This window comes from Camponotus floridanus, unplaced genomic scaffold, assembly GCF_003227725.1.
Source record: "Camponotus floridanus strain SB8 unplaced genomic scaffold, Cflo_v7.5 scaffold18, whole genome shotgun sequence".
NCBI lineage: Eukaryota > Metazoa > Arthropoda > Insecta > Hymenoptera > Formicidae > Camponotus > Camponotus floridanus.
The window spans coordinates 3,106,694-3,125,444 of record NW_020229303.1 but is presented as its reverse complement, the minus strand read 5'-3'; the positions used below and the strand labels follow the sequence as shown (position 1 = coordinate 3,125,444).

Below are 18,751 nucleotides of genomic sequence, written 5' to 3'. Positions count from 1 at the left end.
TTTTATATAAAACTTTGCTTCAGACAAAATGTACAAAATGAAGAAGAGAGAAAAAGAAAGAATATTGTTTAAAGATTTCAAAAAGTTTACTTTTTTTCTACAAAAATCTCAACCGAAGCTTATAAGCTTAATTGGCATAATATTTAAGATAAAAAATTAAAGAATCGAAAAGTTATTTTAAATTTAAACAAAAATTAAAAAGAAGAATATCATGAGATTTTATCTCCAATTATAAATTAGAAACAAAATTTTATTTACGAAGAAGGGAAGATTTTCATGCCAAAGTATTTTAAAAACGAAATAAATCGATGATTTAATAATAAAGAGTTTAAAACTAGAATTAAATCATACATATTTTGACGACACTTTAATACAGAAATAAACTTATCGCAAAAGTTTTTTTTTTCGTTTTTCTAATTAAATTTAAAAAAATTGAATATTTTTTTCCGCACACTACAAATATAGAGTAAACAAAATATAAAATGTAGTTCCTATCCTATAATCGTAACGAAAATTAATCTTACTGATTCAGCGCGTGTTTTCCCTCCAAGTCTACCGAAAGCACGATAAGCAGTTTTTTTATCAAACTTTAGAATACGTCGATTTATTTGCTGCTATTGACAACTGAAATCATATATATGCTTAATTGTGATCCATTTTTATATACGCGACTCTCTTCATTATTAAGACGTAAAATACGCTTATCTTATCTTGATATTATTCATGAATCAGTGAGATATTATGAATAAGCATCATTCTTAATAACAGTAAAAATAATTTCTTAATTATTTCAAAATAATAATTTATTTTGCCAGAATTTTCTTTAAAAAATCACAGCGACAAGAACATTTCAAAACAAAAAGTAATTCAACTAATTTATACATTTGCCTAACTTTTTATTATTTTTTTACTAATTTGGAATATGTTTTATTTTGTTTAGCCGTATTTAAAAATAACAAAAAAGCTAGATATGCTAATGACAATAATAATGTACAGACACGATCGAGAAAAAAGAATGACTCATGTTAGTTTGGAGACATAACAACTTCTTAAATTTCCAACAAGTATAAATGATGCAATATGCAATAGAAGGACATGGTACCATTTGTGTCCACATTTATCGCACAGGCGGAATGTGCAAAGAAAAGATAAGTGTCGGGCTCGTGTCTTGATAAGCGCTAATTGTAATAGCGCTAAAGTTGAAGGATAAAACACATTAAAAACACAATGCAGACTATGAAATAAAATCTTAAAATTATATTACTCCAATAATTTCATCAACATATCTTTAAAGCCAAATTACAAAAGGGAAAAAGAGAAAATGAGTGCGCGAGATTTTTAAACAGTTACATAAACATTTTGATGCTACTATCAATATATCAACAATATCTTGAGATATCGCAATATTACCAAGATGTCAGGTCTCCTTTTTTCCACTTCTTTCGATATATATCGATATTTTCTGATATTAATTATATTTCATTATTAAAAATATTATCAGAATAATTTTAATAATGAAACTTTCTTATCACAGTTGCAAATATTGATACTTAGTAGCGATACTATACTTTTAATGTACCTGTATACTCCGCATATATAGTGCGACTCATTTCTGCATAATACAACTGTCGACATCATCGCTCGTGTATATAACGGGTAGTCGAAGAGAAGGGAAACTCAAGAAGTTTCAAACCTGCCTAATACAAACGCGAAGCTAGTAGCTCTCGAGCATTCGCGCGCGTCGGAGCGTACGTTCGATCGATTATTTTCTCTGTCGGTTTCTCTTTTTTTTTATTTCATTCGTTATCTACAACTTTCCCAATAACAGAGATCAAACCGGTTGACTGAAACAAACCCGTTCCTGGAAAATAAAAACTCGTTTTGTCAGCATTGACGCGATCCAAAAGGCGGCGATGATCGATAGCATCACGGATCGGTTCACTATGCAACTTACCGGAAGTTAACACGTGTGGGAAATCATTTTTGGGTGAGTAATGGAAAATTGGCAGCGTAACTATTGAACGAGTGGATCGAATAGAGAAAATACTGATGCCTGAGAAAAATGCGATTCAAGATATGTTAGTGTTTGAAAAATTGCATCTTATTTTCGACACATTCTTTTTATATATTTTTATAAATTAATGTTAATTATTGTGCATTTGACTTTTTTTATTATTATACACATTTCAATGCACATGAATATTTGTTTAAAATTTTTCTTATATAAGTGATTGCATAAAGGCATTTATATTGATTTATTACATTACATTTAATTTATTGTTACGATATTTTTTTTCAACAAAAATTAATAATATTAAAAAGAAGAAAATATCGAATAAAATATTGTTATTCATATCATTAAAGCTAATTTAAGCGCTCATGTAAAATCAAGGTTCTGATTAACATTTTATCTATATGCAAGTCTCGATCAATTCAAAAAAAACTGACTAAAATTTTATATACAGTGTCTCAAAAATATCGCTATTTTTCCAATTCTACATTCTGAAATAAAACAAAAATTTGTGTTTTTCTAGAATAAAAATTTAAAAGGTATTGTTTCAATCAATTTTTCATATTTAAAAAAATATAAAAAACTTATAAGTCTTTTATATTTAGAAATGTGTGAAATTGTATTAAAAAACAATTTATTTAAAATTGCACGAAATATTGGTACAAAAGAAAAGTTTATTGTAAGAGTTTTGTATCTCAATGTTTCAAACGAACAATATGACTATGACGTATCATAAATAAGATATTTAAAGAGTGAACAAACTTCTCGGTCGATAGACTTTGAACTTTCGCAAGAACGACGGGAAAATAGACCGCAGCTGATCCGTTATAAACAACTTTCCCGATTGCGCGTCATCTGACAGTCACGATAATGATGCGACTTGGAGTTTCGCAAAATCTTGGCACGAGTCATACCTATCTCTATATCATGAGATACAATTAAATACAATGAATACAATAAATAAATAATTATTCGCGCTCGTTTCTTCTCAAAATAATAAATTATACAAAAGAGATTCAAGATTTATTTCACATTTAAAATGATTATCCTGCTTCGATCTACATTTCTAGATTTAGGTGTGAAAAATACATATATATTTTATGTAAATACATATTTATTTAAAGAAATAATTGTTTTAATAATGTATATATAACTTATCAATTTAACTAAAATATCGAGATAAATTATTAATTTATATATAATTAATACGATATTAAAATATTAATTCATTTACCTATATAAAACATACATATGTTTAAATGAATATTTAATTGTTTATTAAGATACGATTAAGGATGATAAAAATAAATATTTTTTACTATCAATCCAATTAAATTATGGTTCTCTCGGTGTTGGTATAAATCTATTTTAATCTTTATTTTAAAAAATATTTTTATAAAATATAAAATAATAAAATAATAATGAAATGGAATCGTAGTTTAAAAATATAAATTAAAATTTAAATCGAAAAACAAATATTCTTTTTATTGATAAATAAATTAAATTTTGTAAATCTTGAAAAGATTAAATAAAATCATCGAATATATATTCCATATTTATAAGAAATTTGATATTTAAAATATAAAATAATATTAAAATATAAATTAAAATATAAATATAAATATAAATATAAATATAAATATAAATTAAAATATAAAATATAATATAAAAAAGCATAATTTTTTTCTGTTTTTTTATGTTAATATTTTTTCATCTAATTTTAGCTTTTCGTTTTTTTTTTGAATCAGATTATTTGTTTCTTCGCATTTTCTCACGTCCATCACAGCATGATGAATGTGAAGAAAGTCTTAAAAAGATTAAGTACTGGAAGAAAGAAATTGTGAGCATAAAAGAATTCACTTCAAATTTCATCTCGAAATGTTCTAAATATTCGAAATATTTTTGTTAAGAAAAGACGAAATAAAATTCTTTTTAAAAAAGTTTCTATGGTGTCAAAAGCATTAGAAAACGTAAAAAATAGATTTATGGTTAGCTAAATAATAAAAGGTATTGTAAATCTATGTCAAACTCTGCATGGTAGGAAGTAGACAAAATAACTTGTAATAGAATATCTTGTAACAAAGAAAGATTTTTAAAGATATTCAGGTCTTTGGACGAGATTTATACTCGCAATTTTTTTGCATTACTTTCTTATGTGAGTTGTAATTATGATGTCTAGAAACAACTTGTTTGAGTTTGAAATGAAATCATAGCTGAAAAATTTTCTTCTGTTATTTTTAATTTTATTTTTTTCTGTTATTTTTAATTTTATATGTTTCGATTTAAAAAATAATAGATATAATATAATATAGATATGATATAATATTAGGATGTAATTAAACAATACAAAAGAGATTAGGAACTCTCTCTCTCTTTCTCTTTACACGGATATTAAGTTGCAATTTATATTGTAATTTTCAATTTTAAAGATTTTAAAGTTTTAAATTGTTTAGTAGAAAGAAAAGCAGGATAATATTTTCATAATTTAATAGTTTGCAATATAAAGCTAGTTAACAAAAATGTAAATTAAATAGTAATAAACCGTTTTAAAATATACTGTTTGCAAGAATATAATATAATATGTTTTATAATGATTATATGTAACGCATATAGTTACGAAGACGCTAAATAAAAATATTTAATTTTTAAAAACAAATAAATAACACATATAATAAAAATACATCTTACGACAACAAATCTGATCAAAATGCTGAAGCAACCAAAGAATTTTGGAATGAAGAATTTTGGATTATGTTTTCACGAGATTTCATTCCTTACTAATTATTTAAGTCATTAATAATGTTAACGTATCAAAAATATAATTAAACATGTTTATTTGTATCGGATTACCGCATTCGAAATCACGAAATATAACATTTATATACTTGTTAATAATATTTGCAAAAAATATATGATTTCATCATGATCATCATGTCTTTGCATTTAACTCTTGACGTAAAGTCGATATACATAACAGCCCGATAGTAAGATATTAAATGTCATGATAATTTGTGAATTGTGATAATTTGATAAATTGTTTTGCTGCCAACGGTCATAATAAATTAATGATAATGATGATGATATATATGTCAGCATTCTGAAAGAACGTCAGCATTCTGTATAAAAAGCAGAAATAATGACTTGCAAAGAAATCGATTTATCACCATTTTCAACGCAGTTAATATAAAATACGAAAAAATCATATTTTAAATATCGATCTCAATCGTGATATGATAAATATCTCAGATATTAATTAATATTTACAGAATCTAAGAATATGCAAAGAATTTTCTTGGATATCGATAGAAAATCCGTAGATATCCTTCAACATCTATTTTTTTAAATTGTGTTTTCTCATAACATATTTTTATATTCATATTTTAGAAATTTTATAAAAATAAAATCAGAATATTTATAATATTTAGATAAGGTTGTTTTTTCGGAATAAACATGTTATATGATATATGCATAATGAAAAAATAAATAAAAATATATCTTGCACATTATTTTGATATTTTTAAAATTATTTAGGATACAAAATTGCATTTTAATATTAATATTTCTATAGAAAATCTTTACAAAAAGCTTCAAAATTGTTTTGGTTGATGGGCATGAAGATTCCGCTAGGAATTTCTAATCTTTCCAGAAAATCCTTTTACGAGATCGTATCATCTCCAACATCATGTCTCTTCTCATGTCACTTTTGATTAAAACCCCTCTCTTGTACGCACATGCGATATTACTTCTATAGCGATATCTCACTTCAACTTTATTTCTCATCCGGTATTTATGATTTAGAATCTTACATGCTGCTCGTAACATCACGAGCTTTGTGCTTATGTACAATAAATGAACTTTGGTTAATGTATTCCTCACTCACATTTCGTATGCTTTACACTCTAATTTTTATTTACATCATAAACACACCGACTATACCAATCGCTTTTTGCATATGCTATTATTCGAGTGTCGCTGGAGATGTTTTTTTTTCAGAGAAAAAGAGACATATATATATAGAGAGAATGATTAAAATTCATTATCTCAGCGCTTATTTATTTGAATATCGTATATTAAACACTTAGCAATTTCAGGCAAAAGTAGAGAAGTACTTATATCTCATGATCATATTTCTATTCTTGTTTTTCACAAATATATTATATATTTATATTATATTGTCTTTTACTTACATCTGTCGGCAACAATAATGGGCAGTTAGGAAGGAAATGATGCAATTTTGTAACCCATCTTGAATCTGAAAATCAGACATTTATATTAAACGCTAAATGTAAAATATAAATATGAATCGTATATTATAATATCATAATAGAACTATGCAATCAAACTGAGAAGAGAGATATGTGAAGTAACTTTGTAATGTGAAATGACTTGTAATATTACACGTTCGATATCGTTCATCGACAGTGCACATCGGCCATATTTTCCTATTCGAATATGCAGCAACTCTTATCATAACATGATTCCCCTGCCACTTAACGACTGGTTTTTGTAACGAATGTTTTCCTGTCGAATATATTAACTTGCTACGCGAATTAGAACCGAGTATAATCTCACGTTTTATTTCATTTGATTTTGTGTTTATTTCTCGATGCAAAAATCTCGAAACTGCCAAACAACGCGCGGCATCTAGAGGCTATCTAATGTCAATTATTTTCCAATTATTTTTCGATACATCAAATTTCCTTATTGTTTGAAAAATCATTTTTATTAGAGTATATAATTGTATATATCTTACCTGTTTTGTGTCTCATCTTATTTTTCATTTATATACATTGATGCTTGTGATTTTATTTATCGTCTTTGCGAATTGCACCCACCTCGAATTCAAACTATTTATACAGTCATCGAACGCGTCACATCTAGATGTCGCACTACACGCTCTTATGGTCTGGCAGTTTTCATGTGACGTGTTTAATATTTATGAAAGATCAAAGATGAAATAAAAATAATAACTCATACAATATTTAATCAATATTTAGTGAAAATTATAATTCAAAATATGAAAAAATAAAGTAATCTTTATTTCTTTTATCCTGAATGACCATTCAAATAATTTAGAATATTGTGACATCAATGGTTTTTGTAACGAATGTTTTCCTGTCGAATATATTAACTACTACGCGAATTAGAACCGAGTATAATCATACGTTTGATTTCGTTTGATTTTCGTTTTTCTTTCGATGCAAAAATCTCGAAACTGCCAAACAACGCGCGACATCTAGAGGCTATCTAATTGTTCAATTATTTTTCGATACATCTTAAATCTTAAACATTCGATACATCTTAAATCTTAAACATTTTTATCAAAGTATATAATTGTATATTTCTTACCTGTTTTGTGTCTCATCTTATTTTTCATTTATATATATTGATGCTCGTGATTTTATTTACCGTCTTTGCGAACTGCACCCACGAATTCAAACTGTTTATACAATCATCGAACGTAACATCATATCTAGATGTCGCACTATACGCTCTTATGGTCTGACGGTTTTCATGTGAAGTTTAGTATTTATGAAAGATCAAAGATGAAATAAAAATAATAACTCATACAATATTTAATCAATATTTAATGAAAATTAGATTTCAAAATATCAAAAAACAAAGAAATCTTTATTTCTCTTATCCTGAATGATTATCAAATAATTTAGAATATTGTAACGCCAAGCATATCAATAACTCGATTAAAAAATATAATCATATTTTTGAATGATTGATTTAATATTATGCAAGCTGTTATTTTTATTTTTTAATTTTATCTATAATAATCTTTCATAAGTATCTGGATTTATTTTTATTGATTTTGTATGCTTGAATATTGCATTTTCAACCTAGCGCCAAAAAGCGCACTCTAGCGGCGCATAAATGAATTTTGGCGCGGATAAAAAATTATATCGAGGTAGTCGTCTCTATAATAGTAGTTTTTTTTATGGACGAAGCGACTTGTCATCGCAGCCAGTGCATTTTCGTGTCAACGCGTCGTCATGCGTGCACGCGGTCTGTCATTACGTCAAGGTGAGAGTTACGGTCGCGATTATGTCGAGTCCCACGGAGAATCCGGAACGGCCGTCGCAGTCGTTCGTTAAATAACGCGAGTCGGACAACGAGGACTGGATGAGACAGCGGACTCCAAGTCTTTTTTGAAAGGAATCGTTCGAGTCGAGACGCCTTCGCATCGTAAGTAGTTTCGTTGGTGTTATTAGAGGAGAAAATATTTTCGGTGAAGAAGGATCGAAAAGGGAAAGGGAGTTTTACTCGCGAAAAAGAGAATCCTTCTCTTGAAGAGCACTTTCCATAGAAGTGAAAGCGGGATGATTCGCGAGCTTGTCGAGAGTCCAGTCTACGAAACTTGAAACTTATCATGAAATTATGCTGTTTATAGACATCGGTATTCGCAATCGCTCTCTCGGAATGATTCTTCTCAAGAAGTCTCGAAAGAAGTGCTTGGTTGAGGAGCAAAATCTTGATACACGAATGTTTCATTCAACGTTAACTTGTGCCTTTCGCGAAGCATCGCTCGAAAATCTAATTATTCATCTCTTGTATGTATTTGCACAATCGTCCTTCGCATGCTGAAAATGTCAAAACATCAGCATCGATCTGCGCGTGTACGATCTATTTGTGTTGGACGTATACATATCAAGATCCTCTTGATGTTATAACCACGTCAGTATGTGTGAGGATGTGTCGATGACACTTTTCTTCCCCCATGTATGAGGAACGAAACGAATTCACAGCTCCTGCAAAACAGATTTCATGTTCTAAAGGTCATATAAATATAATATTTTAGAAGTACATATTGGAAGGTATATATGGAAGTGCTATTTGTGTGTGTGATCTTGAACCATTTTAAATATAACATCTTTATTCTCTCTTAAAATACACTCAGCTCTATATAGTTTTATATTACGTTAGAGTTACAATTTGGCTAAATAATTTGTATACATTAATAGAGAGAATCTATAGAATACAAATTGAAATGTGATATAGTTATAATTTAAACAACGCATTATAAAATGTTTATGTTTATGTATTATTTAATCATATACTTGCTGATATATAGAGATTTATACTATAAAGATTTTTATTAAGATAATTCTCAGAATGACATATCTGAGTATTATATTATTTTTTATACTGATAGATTCTTATTGATTAGACATTTTCTTTAATATTTGTGAATCATGTATTTTTTTTTGTTCTGTTCACATATGGATCATCAATGATAACTTGTTGCATCCTTTAGCAGTCTTAAAGTGAATGAAAAATCTAGAAATCTATATAAAAATATATAAGAGAAATTTATATATATTCCTCCTTGGACATCTGTAAAAAATGATTAAGTATATAATAAAAATTAAAAAATAAATTTTAAATTTCTTTTTATGCATAAAAATTGTCAGGATATTCTGTTAAAATATTGAAAATATTAGAGTAGCTTAGTTAATTTTAGAACTTAATCTCATTTTTTAATTTTGTGTTAAAATATTGAAAAACAATTGAAGAAGCAAGATCTTGTGATTATAATTTTTAGAGTGAAAAAACGAGAATATCAGGCGCCATAAATTTAACATCCCCAAAGTGGCGACTACACAAAATTCCGACATGAAGGGATTTAAGAGAGATTGGATTTTTAGAGTCCAGGTAATATTCAAATGTTGTAGTTTTTTTCTTTATTATATCTTTAAACATTTCCAATTAAAGAAAAAAAATTAAGAATTGACATTTGACTTGCATATAGTAATTATAAATTGCTTTAAATCTAAAGGTGCCCAATCTGGAAAAAAATGAAGTTGTTTATGTGGTTGGAAATCTGCCTGAATTGGGTGCTTGGAATCATAATCAGGCTATTCTAATGTCACAGGAGCATAACAATCGCAGGGAGTCTCCTGCACTGTTTGATAATAGCAGTGGAGATTTCTATAATGATGATGGGTGTGAAGGCACTGCAACTGATAGCATATTTGATAGTGAAAAGTAAGTGTATATATATACAGTTATGAGATATTTCTTCTAATTGTATGCAAACATTAAATATTCCAATTTAATATTCTTTGTTGCAAATTTTAATCTTTTATCATTTCTCTTTTATTAAAAGAATCTTTGCAAGTTTTTGCTTATATTGAATGTAATATCAATGATTTAAAAAGCAATCAATTTTGTTCTTGTAATTTGGAAACAAAAAATAAATATTAAAATTATGTGATAAATATATTAAATATTTGGATGCATTTAATAGAAATTTCAGAGATGGACGAATATTCTCACAAAAGGTTGCTCTTCCTATCGATGTTGATATCGAATTCCGATACTTTATAGCTGTCATCTGTCAATCAAATAGCACTAAAAATTCAGCTAAAACTATGATTATTCGTAGATGGGAAACTCATATGACACCAAGAATAATTAATAAAAATAGTATGTATCAATATTTTTTTTAATTTATATATAACTAAATTATATATTGAATCATATTAATTATGGATGTAATCAATTTCTTTACAGTACCAAGCAATTTTGATAATGACATATTGCCAGAGCCTGATAAATTTGGCTATCACAATAATTATTATAAGGTTGAACGAGGTTGGTTAACAGATGAAACTGTGATACAATTTAAACTTTTTAACAATCCTATTAAACTCTGGAAGAATCGGCTTCAAAATAGAAAAGTTTATATTAAGGTATGTTATAATTTTACCTATCTTTATATTTCTATTTTCTATTTCTATCTTCTATTTTTTCCTTTCTTTATTTTATCTTCTATTTTTTCATTTTTTTATTTTATAACTTTAAAGAAAAATAAATTATTTTTAACATATAAATGTATATATTAAAATAACAGATATTTTTTCAGATTAAATATTTTATGTCTGTGTTATAGATGACACCTGTAAATCTAGTTAGACACAATTCCTTAGAATTGCAACAGTTTGGGGGCGACTGTGTAGATGATAGTCTTTCTATGGATACACAAGATATTATTGATCAACCTGCCTTTACAAGTATTACGGAAATCGCTGTATGTATAAATTTTCAAAAATATCTTTTATTATTATTAATGAATAAAATTGTAATCAGGAGATACATATGTTTCCCAGGTAATGAATGATGAAGAAGCTAAATTCAAATCCCAGGAACAATTCGGCCGTCCTTACAATGAAGATGAATTTGTAATCTTCAACGTTGCAGTTCGGTATACTGACACAATTGTAAGTTTCCATGTAGAAAAATTTTTTATTAGGACATCATATATACACAGTTATGTGAAAATCATTGGCTAGAATTTATTGCTTGCGTTGCTTGCGATTTCGATAATGTTTATCGTTAATAAACATTAAGCGATCAGTTTATAGTTTTCGCGTTCAAAACATTACAATAATTATTACAATAAAAATATCACAAATATATCTTCAAGAAACAACTGTGGATACGCGAATTTTATAACGAAATAAAAAATACACTACGTTCCTTCAATTCGATCCTTTGTGTAAAATTTATTTATTTGCATTCCATTTTTCGGGAAACTTATGCTCACAAAAAGAGCGAAAAAATCATTGGCACGGCAGAGCAATAAATTACTGGTTAATAGCGGATTCATGAAACGAATTGAGTACACTAAGTAAGAATACGCATTGACCATACTATGTGAGTTTTCAGTAGACCACGAGTAGGCCGGCCACGTCTCCTCGCGCGATTTGTTCGAATTATTTGGTAAACGATAATTAAACTTGTCCAGCAGCTATCTCCCTCTTTGGAAATGCCAGCAGCGATGTGCTCGCGCGCGATGTCTGGTCACAAGAAACACGAAGACGACCTGTTCGACTTGTACAAAAGCAAGACCTCTGGTGCAAATGATGCTAGCATACAATCTGGTGTATTGATGCTAAAAAGCATCGTCTACCACTTTACATCTGTGTCACATGACATCACACAGAGATATGATGGTTTTGATTGTCGTTCATCCTGCCAGACCCATCCTTTTGGCTGATCTCTTGTAAATCGCCCGCATTTTCTCTCGCCTGAAATCGAGATTTTATGCATGCACATTATATCGACAAATGGAGTTGCGCTCGTTTGTTGGAGCTGAAGACAATTCATTTGCAATCGTCGATTTACGCGAGATGCGCAGCCGTTCCGTTAAAGTCCTAAAAAATGTTGCGATATCAACGCTATCACATCTCATATCCATCTGTGTGCGTCGAAAATGGTGAGATTCCCATCACTCCTATATCCTTTTAGTATTATTACTAATATTTTCTAGCTCTGATCGACTACTTCTACGTACCGTATGTGCCACTGCTGCGCGGCCAATGCCAGAATCTATGCTGTCAGAATCTCTTCTGAATCCGAATTGCAAACGTTGCTGACTCGTTCTTTCTAATCTGTTATTTCTATCTCATTTCATTCTCTCGAAATTTAACATTTAAATAATCTCGGCAGGTGTTGCGGGGGTAACGTTGCATGCGTCACCAATGGCGATGTACAACATTCGGCAATTTATTGATCCAATTTATTTATTACCAGAAATTTGTTACTCTTACCAACGATTCTATAAGCTTCAAAATTTTCAATTATCGTGAAATAACGGAAGCTTTAAACAATTTAGTTTATATAATACTACTTAATTAAGGAGTATTCGCGAACTAACGTTTTGTTGCAAATATTTCAGAAATACAAATCGTTTTTGTTGTGGCAAGGAATAAAACAAAATTCTTAACTTGAATAATAAATAATTAAAACATTGTTCTTATTTTCATTGTCCTTGATCACAGGACATATGATATTAATATTGGAGCAAGCACGAAAAATGGATGAGCTAAAATTGAAAGAAACATATTTGGTGTTGTTTAAAATATGCCAAGGTCTTTTCGATGAAGCATTAAGTAGATTTTTTTTCCAGGCATACTTAGTGGACTACTACGTGTACAGCTCAAAGTGTTTCCCAGGAGAACCACCAAATCACATTGGTTTCAGCTATATCCTGCCTAGTACTTTACAATCCAGTGTTGGACTTGTCACTGTACCAATTACTAGTACAAAGCATCGACCGATTGGTAAATATGTGAAAAATATATATAGAAGATTCTATTCTGTTTTTTTATTAATTATTTCTTGAAATCAAATAACAGTTATCATATTTATGATATAATTAGAATATAATTAAAAAATTATTGTATAATTAAAAAAGAAGAAAAAGAGCAATTAAAATTGATTTTCAAAGATTTTACATACATAATATTCAGAATTTACTTTTAAATCACAAGATATGGAAATTGTCGATTGCATATAAAATTTTACTAAATAATAAAGGATTAAAATTAAAAATCACATCGATTGATTTACATTTTTATGTGAATAGTGGTAATATTATGTTTATATTATGTTTATATGTATCATTTACCCTTACATTGTAGGGCAATTGACAGTGGAATATGTCGTCATAAAACCTATTCCGGATTATCCGTGGGACACCAGCATTTCGTATGCGAAACACTGGGAACAACGGTGGTCAGGTTTAGACGTAGGACATAGAGGACTTGGCACATCTTTCAAGTTTGAAATGAAAAAGTTAGTCGATATATATCTAAAAACTATTTCTTTTCATCATGTTCCATATAAAACTAGAATTCAAAATATTCCCATGAATCATGTATAACTTTGTATAAGAAATTTTTTTTTAGAATAAATTGTCTATATAATTCAATATCTCTTTCCAGCTGTGCTAACGTACGCGAGAATACAATCGCGTCTTTGAAGACTGCTTCATATCACGGTGCAGATATGGTCGAGTTTGATGTTCAATTATCAAAGGATCTTATACCTGTAATCTACCATGACTTTTACGTATCTATCTCGATGAAACGTAAAAAACAGATAGAGGCTATGGATATGCTAGAAATACCTGTTAAAGATCTTACTTTAGAACAACTGCATTTACTCAAGGTATCAATTAGTCACAATTTGTGATTTCTTTTATGTCTCTTATGTCATGCATTTTTTTCATTTCTTACATATTTTTGAATATTTATGTATATTTATATATATATTTTTTACATTTATATATTTTATGTAACTTTCTAATTCATACAATATTCAACAATTATCAATCGCTATTGTAATTTTTTCAATGTGAATTTAATATTTACAAAATATGTATCTGCTAAATACGTTTAAACATTAATATCATGATTAATGAAAACAGCGAAAAAAGAGAACACTATTTTGATATTAAAAAATCTCTTATGCATTATAAATATCGATCGAATTCATCAAATACTAACAAAGAATCGATTTTTAAAAATCATGCACTAGATAGAAAACATATTACATTCTTTGATTCTTGAATTTATAATTATTATATATTAACCTTTGAATTCTTGAGAGTTTAAAATTATACTTTTGTATTATTTATTAATTTACGCTGATTTAATTAAGGAATGTATTTATTACAATTGATGTCATATAATACTATAAGGTGATGGGATATATTTTTACAAAAATGCTTCGCATAGTCAATGTTTTGCTTCTTGCAATCCTTATTGTTTTTTTTTTTTTAATAAAGGAAAATATAGTAAATTGCTACATAAGAGTATGTCATGCATAGATGCTCATAAATTCATGCATTCAAATATTCGAAAATGACATGCTCTTTTGTCTGGATTTTTTAATATTTAACAGGATTATTGTTACCCGGCGGACTCGTTGGGTAAGGTGCTCTATTTCGTTGATAAAGCTGAGCAGAGGGTTAACAAACTGGTGAGCTTACATACTGCTTGCGCCAGCTAAAAATATATAATAATCAATATGCTCTGATTTGCATGCTTTCTTTGTAAAAATCAAAATGATCGAATTCATCAATATATTGATTATTATTCGCTACTGCGAAAAAACGATTCTTTTTCATTATCACAATCCAATATTTCGCTTTTCTTAGAAGAGCTGAATGTTCATCTCAATAAATTCCTCTCTCTTTCTGAGTGACATAATTAAATTCCCAAGATATATTTAAATCTAAATAGATTTAATCTAGTTTTCAATAACTATCTATTTGAGAATTTGTGACTCAATAAGAGAATAAATTAAAATTGAGCACCACAATTAATTTTACATTTTGTCGAATTTTATTTTTCTCGAATTTTTTTCCTCAAAAAAATATATTTAAAAATACATTTGATAAACATTCTGTTAAATACTGGTAGCAATTGAAATTATGCAAAAGCAAAATACAACTAAAGTAACGTTCACAGACTTGCTTTTCTACGTTTCTAACATTTTATATCATTACTAAAATCGTCAGTCACCAGTTTCACACCCTCTCCTACGATTTTATGCAATTGCTCGTAATTTCAAGATTTCATTAAAAATATGGGAAGAATTTTAGGACAATAATAATTTTGATAAGTCATTAATTTTGATGGGTCAGAATTTTTAAAAAATAAATCTTCGAAAACTAGACGCTTTCAAAAGACAGATTAACTTTTCTTCTTCATAATTCAAGATTAACTTTTCTTCTTCAATATTCTCCTGTAGCTCAATCCCATAATGTTTCTAACATCTTGTACAATTTTGTCAATCATAGCATGTGCGACTAATAATGTCCATAAATGGCACAAAATTGTAAGATATGTATTCGCATAAAATATCGTTTGTTTTGTCTTGCTTTAAACGTTTATTACAGTCAACGATGATCTGATTTTTATGATTTCATTGATCCTCTTACGATTCAACATCGTCATCATGCGTGCACGCATTTATTTTATTAGCGGGAATTTTTTTCTACAGGTTTATCATACTGCCGAGGGCCGTGAAAAGAATCCTAGATTCTTCGATGAGGATTTGGAAGATCATCAACCTTTCCCTACGCTACAAACCGTACTTCAGGAATTAGAGCAGCATGTTGGATGTAATATCGAAATTAAATGGACCATGCAATTGAAGGTGCGAATATTTTTGATGATATGCGACATTTATTTTTAATAGCGAAATGTAAATTAAAGTTATTTTTATCGTTATATAGGATGGCACATTCGAACTTAATCATCCCTTTGATCTCAATATATATCTAGACATTATTTTGAAAGTAGTATTGGAATATGGAGGTGATCGAAAAATCGTATTTTCCGCGTTCAATCCGGACATTTGCGCGATGATTCGTCTCAAGCAAAATAAATATCCAGTAATATTTCTAACACAAGGCGTTACATTGAAGTATCCTACTTATCATGATCCAAGATGCCAGACGATACCGATGGCTATAAAACATGCGTTGGCTGCGGACATTCTAGGGATTAACGTTCATACAGAAGACATTCTTCGAGATCCATCTCAAGTCAAGTTAGTTAAGGATGCGGGATTAATCATGTTTTGTTGGGGTGATGATAACAACGATAAGGCCACTATCCAGTATCTGAAGAAACTTGGCTTACACGCAGTTATATATGATAAGTAAGTAGCTCGGCATATGTTAGAAAATAGTAAAGTAGAAGAGAGTCTGTGATTTTTTTTTTGATAAGATCGGAAATTATAAGATGATAGTTATTTTATTTGAGAAATTTCAAAATATCTGTTAACCTGTTTCTAGAATTGATGAGTATAACGCAAAAGAAGTGAAGGAAAGTATATTCTTAGTGGATGCTAGAGAAAGTCAGAAAGAGCTGATAGCCTTGGCACATTGCAGTCAAATACCACAGACACAAATCTCTACTCCCTTGAACACAGAGAAGGTAATTATTTTATAAAATTAATAGATATTGTGTGTGTTTGATATAAATATGCATATAATATATATGTACGAAGATATATTTAAATTATGTAACATTCGAAACAGATTCTCAGTATAATAGTAACTATAAAAAATATTATTATTAACTATATAAAGATGTTGAAGATTTAATCTTTTTCTGAAAAAGTATTTCATTTTGCATCAAAATTTATCAGATTTAAACAAATACGATAAATAACTTTGTCGACTACAATTTTTTTTTTCAACGATCCTTAGATTTAAACAATTTATAACTTTCTAAATCATTTATGAATTAAATTTTTAATTATATAATTCAAAAGATATTTCTTTTTCACAATTCCAAAGATTCAAAAGATATTTCTTTTTCAAAATATAATATATAATTAAATTTACACAATAAAATTCGCGATTTTATAAGAGACATAAAAATATAGATTTAAAAATGATTTTGATAATTAAAAAGATAGATTCAGAGAGAGAGAGAGAGAGAGTGAGAGAGAAATAATCTTGAAAATATTTTAGGAATGTTACTTGGACCGACCGTCGACGACCATATCGTTCACGAAAAACAGTATTGGCGGCGAAAATATATATTCCGTACCGACCTTAAAGATATCAGCCAATTGCGAAGAAAACAAGGAGATAAACGAGATAACCAAGGATTTCAGTACCTGTGCGAATACTTTCGGCAACTTGGCGGCAAATACGAAAAATGTATCTAATCTGATATGTGGACAATCGACCGCTCTATCTGAAATTTATGGGGAGGATGAAGCGGCGAAAGATTGTCTTTGATGCTTTTCCTTTAAAAAATCCTTCTCATGGTTTTGATGGAGAGTGAGAGGAAGAATCTAGTAATGCGACAGCAGGAAAAACTTGTTTTCTAACTTACGCTATATTTATAGTTGATAAGTATTATCAAGAATCGTTGTTGCTTTAAAATATAATATGCGATACGCGAAGAAAAATCGTCCGATTTATTTCTCTCGTACATACTATTTCTTCAATCGGTCCATTTTTCTCACGTATTATACAGCGTGCGTCGGAAGCTTTTTAATCGGAAAAATTAGCTTAAATATTTGAGATTTATATTTTTTAGTGAGAATAATTTAGAGAAAAAGAAGTTCTCTTATTCAAGGTTAGCAAAAAAGTCTAGTGAGTGAGGCTATGATAAATTCTATTAATTTTTTAATATTCTGTCCTTTATTCCAGTAGAATAAACTGGCAAAAAATATAGATATGATTAATATGCAACATTAAAATATATTTATATATTATAAAAAAGATCTTGCAAAAAAATATTTTTGCTTTAATTAATAAATACTAATCGTTAAAAAAAGAAATAAGTTTAAAAAATGAAATCAATATAATAATAAAATATTTTTTAAATCAAATTGATATGTGAAATGTTTAAAACAAAAACTTTAAATATTTAAATATTAAATTTTATATTAATTTTAAATTTAATAAGAAAAATTTTATGGTAACCTAACAATTAAAAATTATTATTTACAAAAATTATTAATTACAATTTAATTCGCATTATCATTCATTACATCTAACAAAAAATAATTTATTTGTTATGTTGATTCCTAATATATTATAGATTTTATTTTGAATAAAGCTTATCAAAAAATGTTCTTAATTGACAAATATAAAAAGATTTCTTATTTATTTTAATATTTTTTAATAGAAAAAACTAGTTTTTGTCTGTTTTTTCCGGAAAATATTACTGTCATTTTATTCAAATAATATAGAATTTTGCTAACCCTGATGTTATTTTATTCGTCTTTAGAAGTCTAGAATTCTCAAGTTAAACAATAAAATATTCAACAATTTTGAAATCTTAATGACAAACTGACGATGAACTTTGAAAATTCTAGACATAAAAATTTAAAAGTTCAATTTTTTGTTCAAAAATTTAAATTTAAACATTTTCAAGGATATAATCAGGAAAAGATTTAAGGTTTAAGAAT

General features: G+C 28.2%; 1 protein-coding gene and 1 long non-coding RNA gene across 5 annotated transcripts in view; one reads left to right on the top strand and one right to left on the bottom strand.

Annotated features, from left to right (window-relative positions):
• Nucleotides 1–7,442, bottom strand: part of LOC112637570 — a 94,392-nt gene extending 86,950 nt beyond the window's left edge. For both annotated transcript variants that reach the window (XR_003122616.1, XR_003122615.1), the window contains exons 1-2: nucleotides 7,361–7,442; nucleotides 6,199–6,263 (exon numbers count right to left, since the gene is read on the bottom strand). This is a non-coding gene — a long non-coding RNA (uncharacterized LOC112637570). The remainder of the gene's footprint in view (nucleotides 1–6,198; nucleotides 6,264–7,360) is intronic.
• LOC105250928 (glycerophosphocholine phosphodiesterase GPCPD1) lies at nucleotides 1,704–18,024 on the top strand. Of its 3 annotated transcripts, none has more exons than XM_011257324.3 (15): nucleotides 1,704–1,987; nucleotides 9,564–9,673; nucleotides 9,798–10,006; nucleotides 10,269–10,447; nucleotides 10,535–10,713; nucleotides 10,914–11,051; nucleotides 11,131–11,241; nucleotides 12,933–13,086; nucleotides 13,447–13,600; nucleotides 13,750–13,975; nucleotides 14,711–14,788; nucleotides 15,815–15,970; nucleotides 16,050–16,477; nucleotides 16,614–16,755; nucleotides 17,298–18,024. In XM_011257324.3, exons 2-15 carry the CDS (start codon nucleotides 9,635–9,637, stop codon nucleotides 17,568–17,570), a joined length of 2,466 nt encoding a protein of 821 aa, XP_011255626.1. In that variant the 5' UTR covers nucleotides 1,704–1,987; nucleotides 9,564–9,634; the 3' UTR covers nucleotides 17,571–18,024. The 3 variants fall into 3 exon arrangements, with proteins under 3 accessions (XP_011255626.1, XP_011255625.1, XP_011255627.1); XM_011257323.3 differs by lacking the exon at nucleotides 1,704–1,987 and adding an exon at nucleotides 7,985–8,206; XM_011257325.3 differs by lacking the exons at nucleotides 1,704–1,987; nucleotides 14,711–14,788 and adding an exon at nucleotides 7,986–8,206.
• The last annotated feature ends 727 nt before the right edge of the window (nucleotides 18,025–18,751 follow it).

Coding starts and splice junctions, on each gene's coding strand:
- LOC105250928 (XM_011257324.3), top strand. CDS start 9,635: ATGAAGGGATTTAAGAGAGATTGGATTTTTAGAGTCCAG. Junction 10,007..10,268: donor AGCATATTTGATAGTGAAAA/GTAAGTGTATAT, acceptor TGCATTTAATAG/AAATTTCAGAGATGGACGAA. Junction 13,976..14,710: donor AACAACTGCATTTACTCAAG/GTATCAATTAGT, acceptor AATATTTAACAG/GATTATTGTTACCCGGCGGA.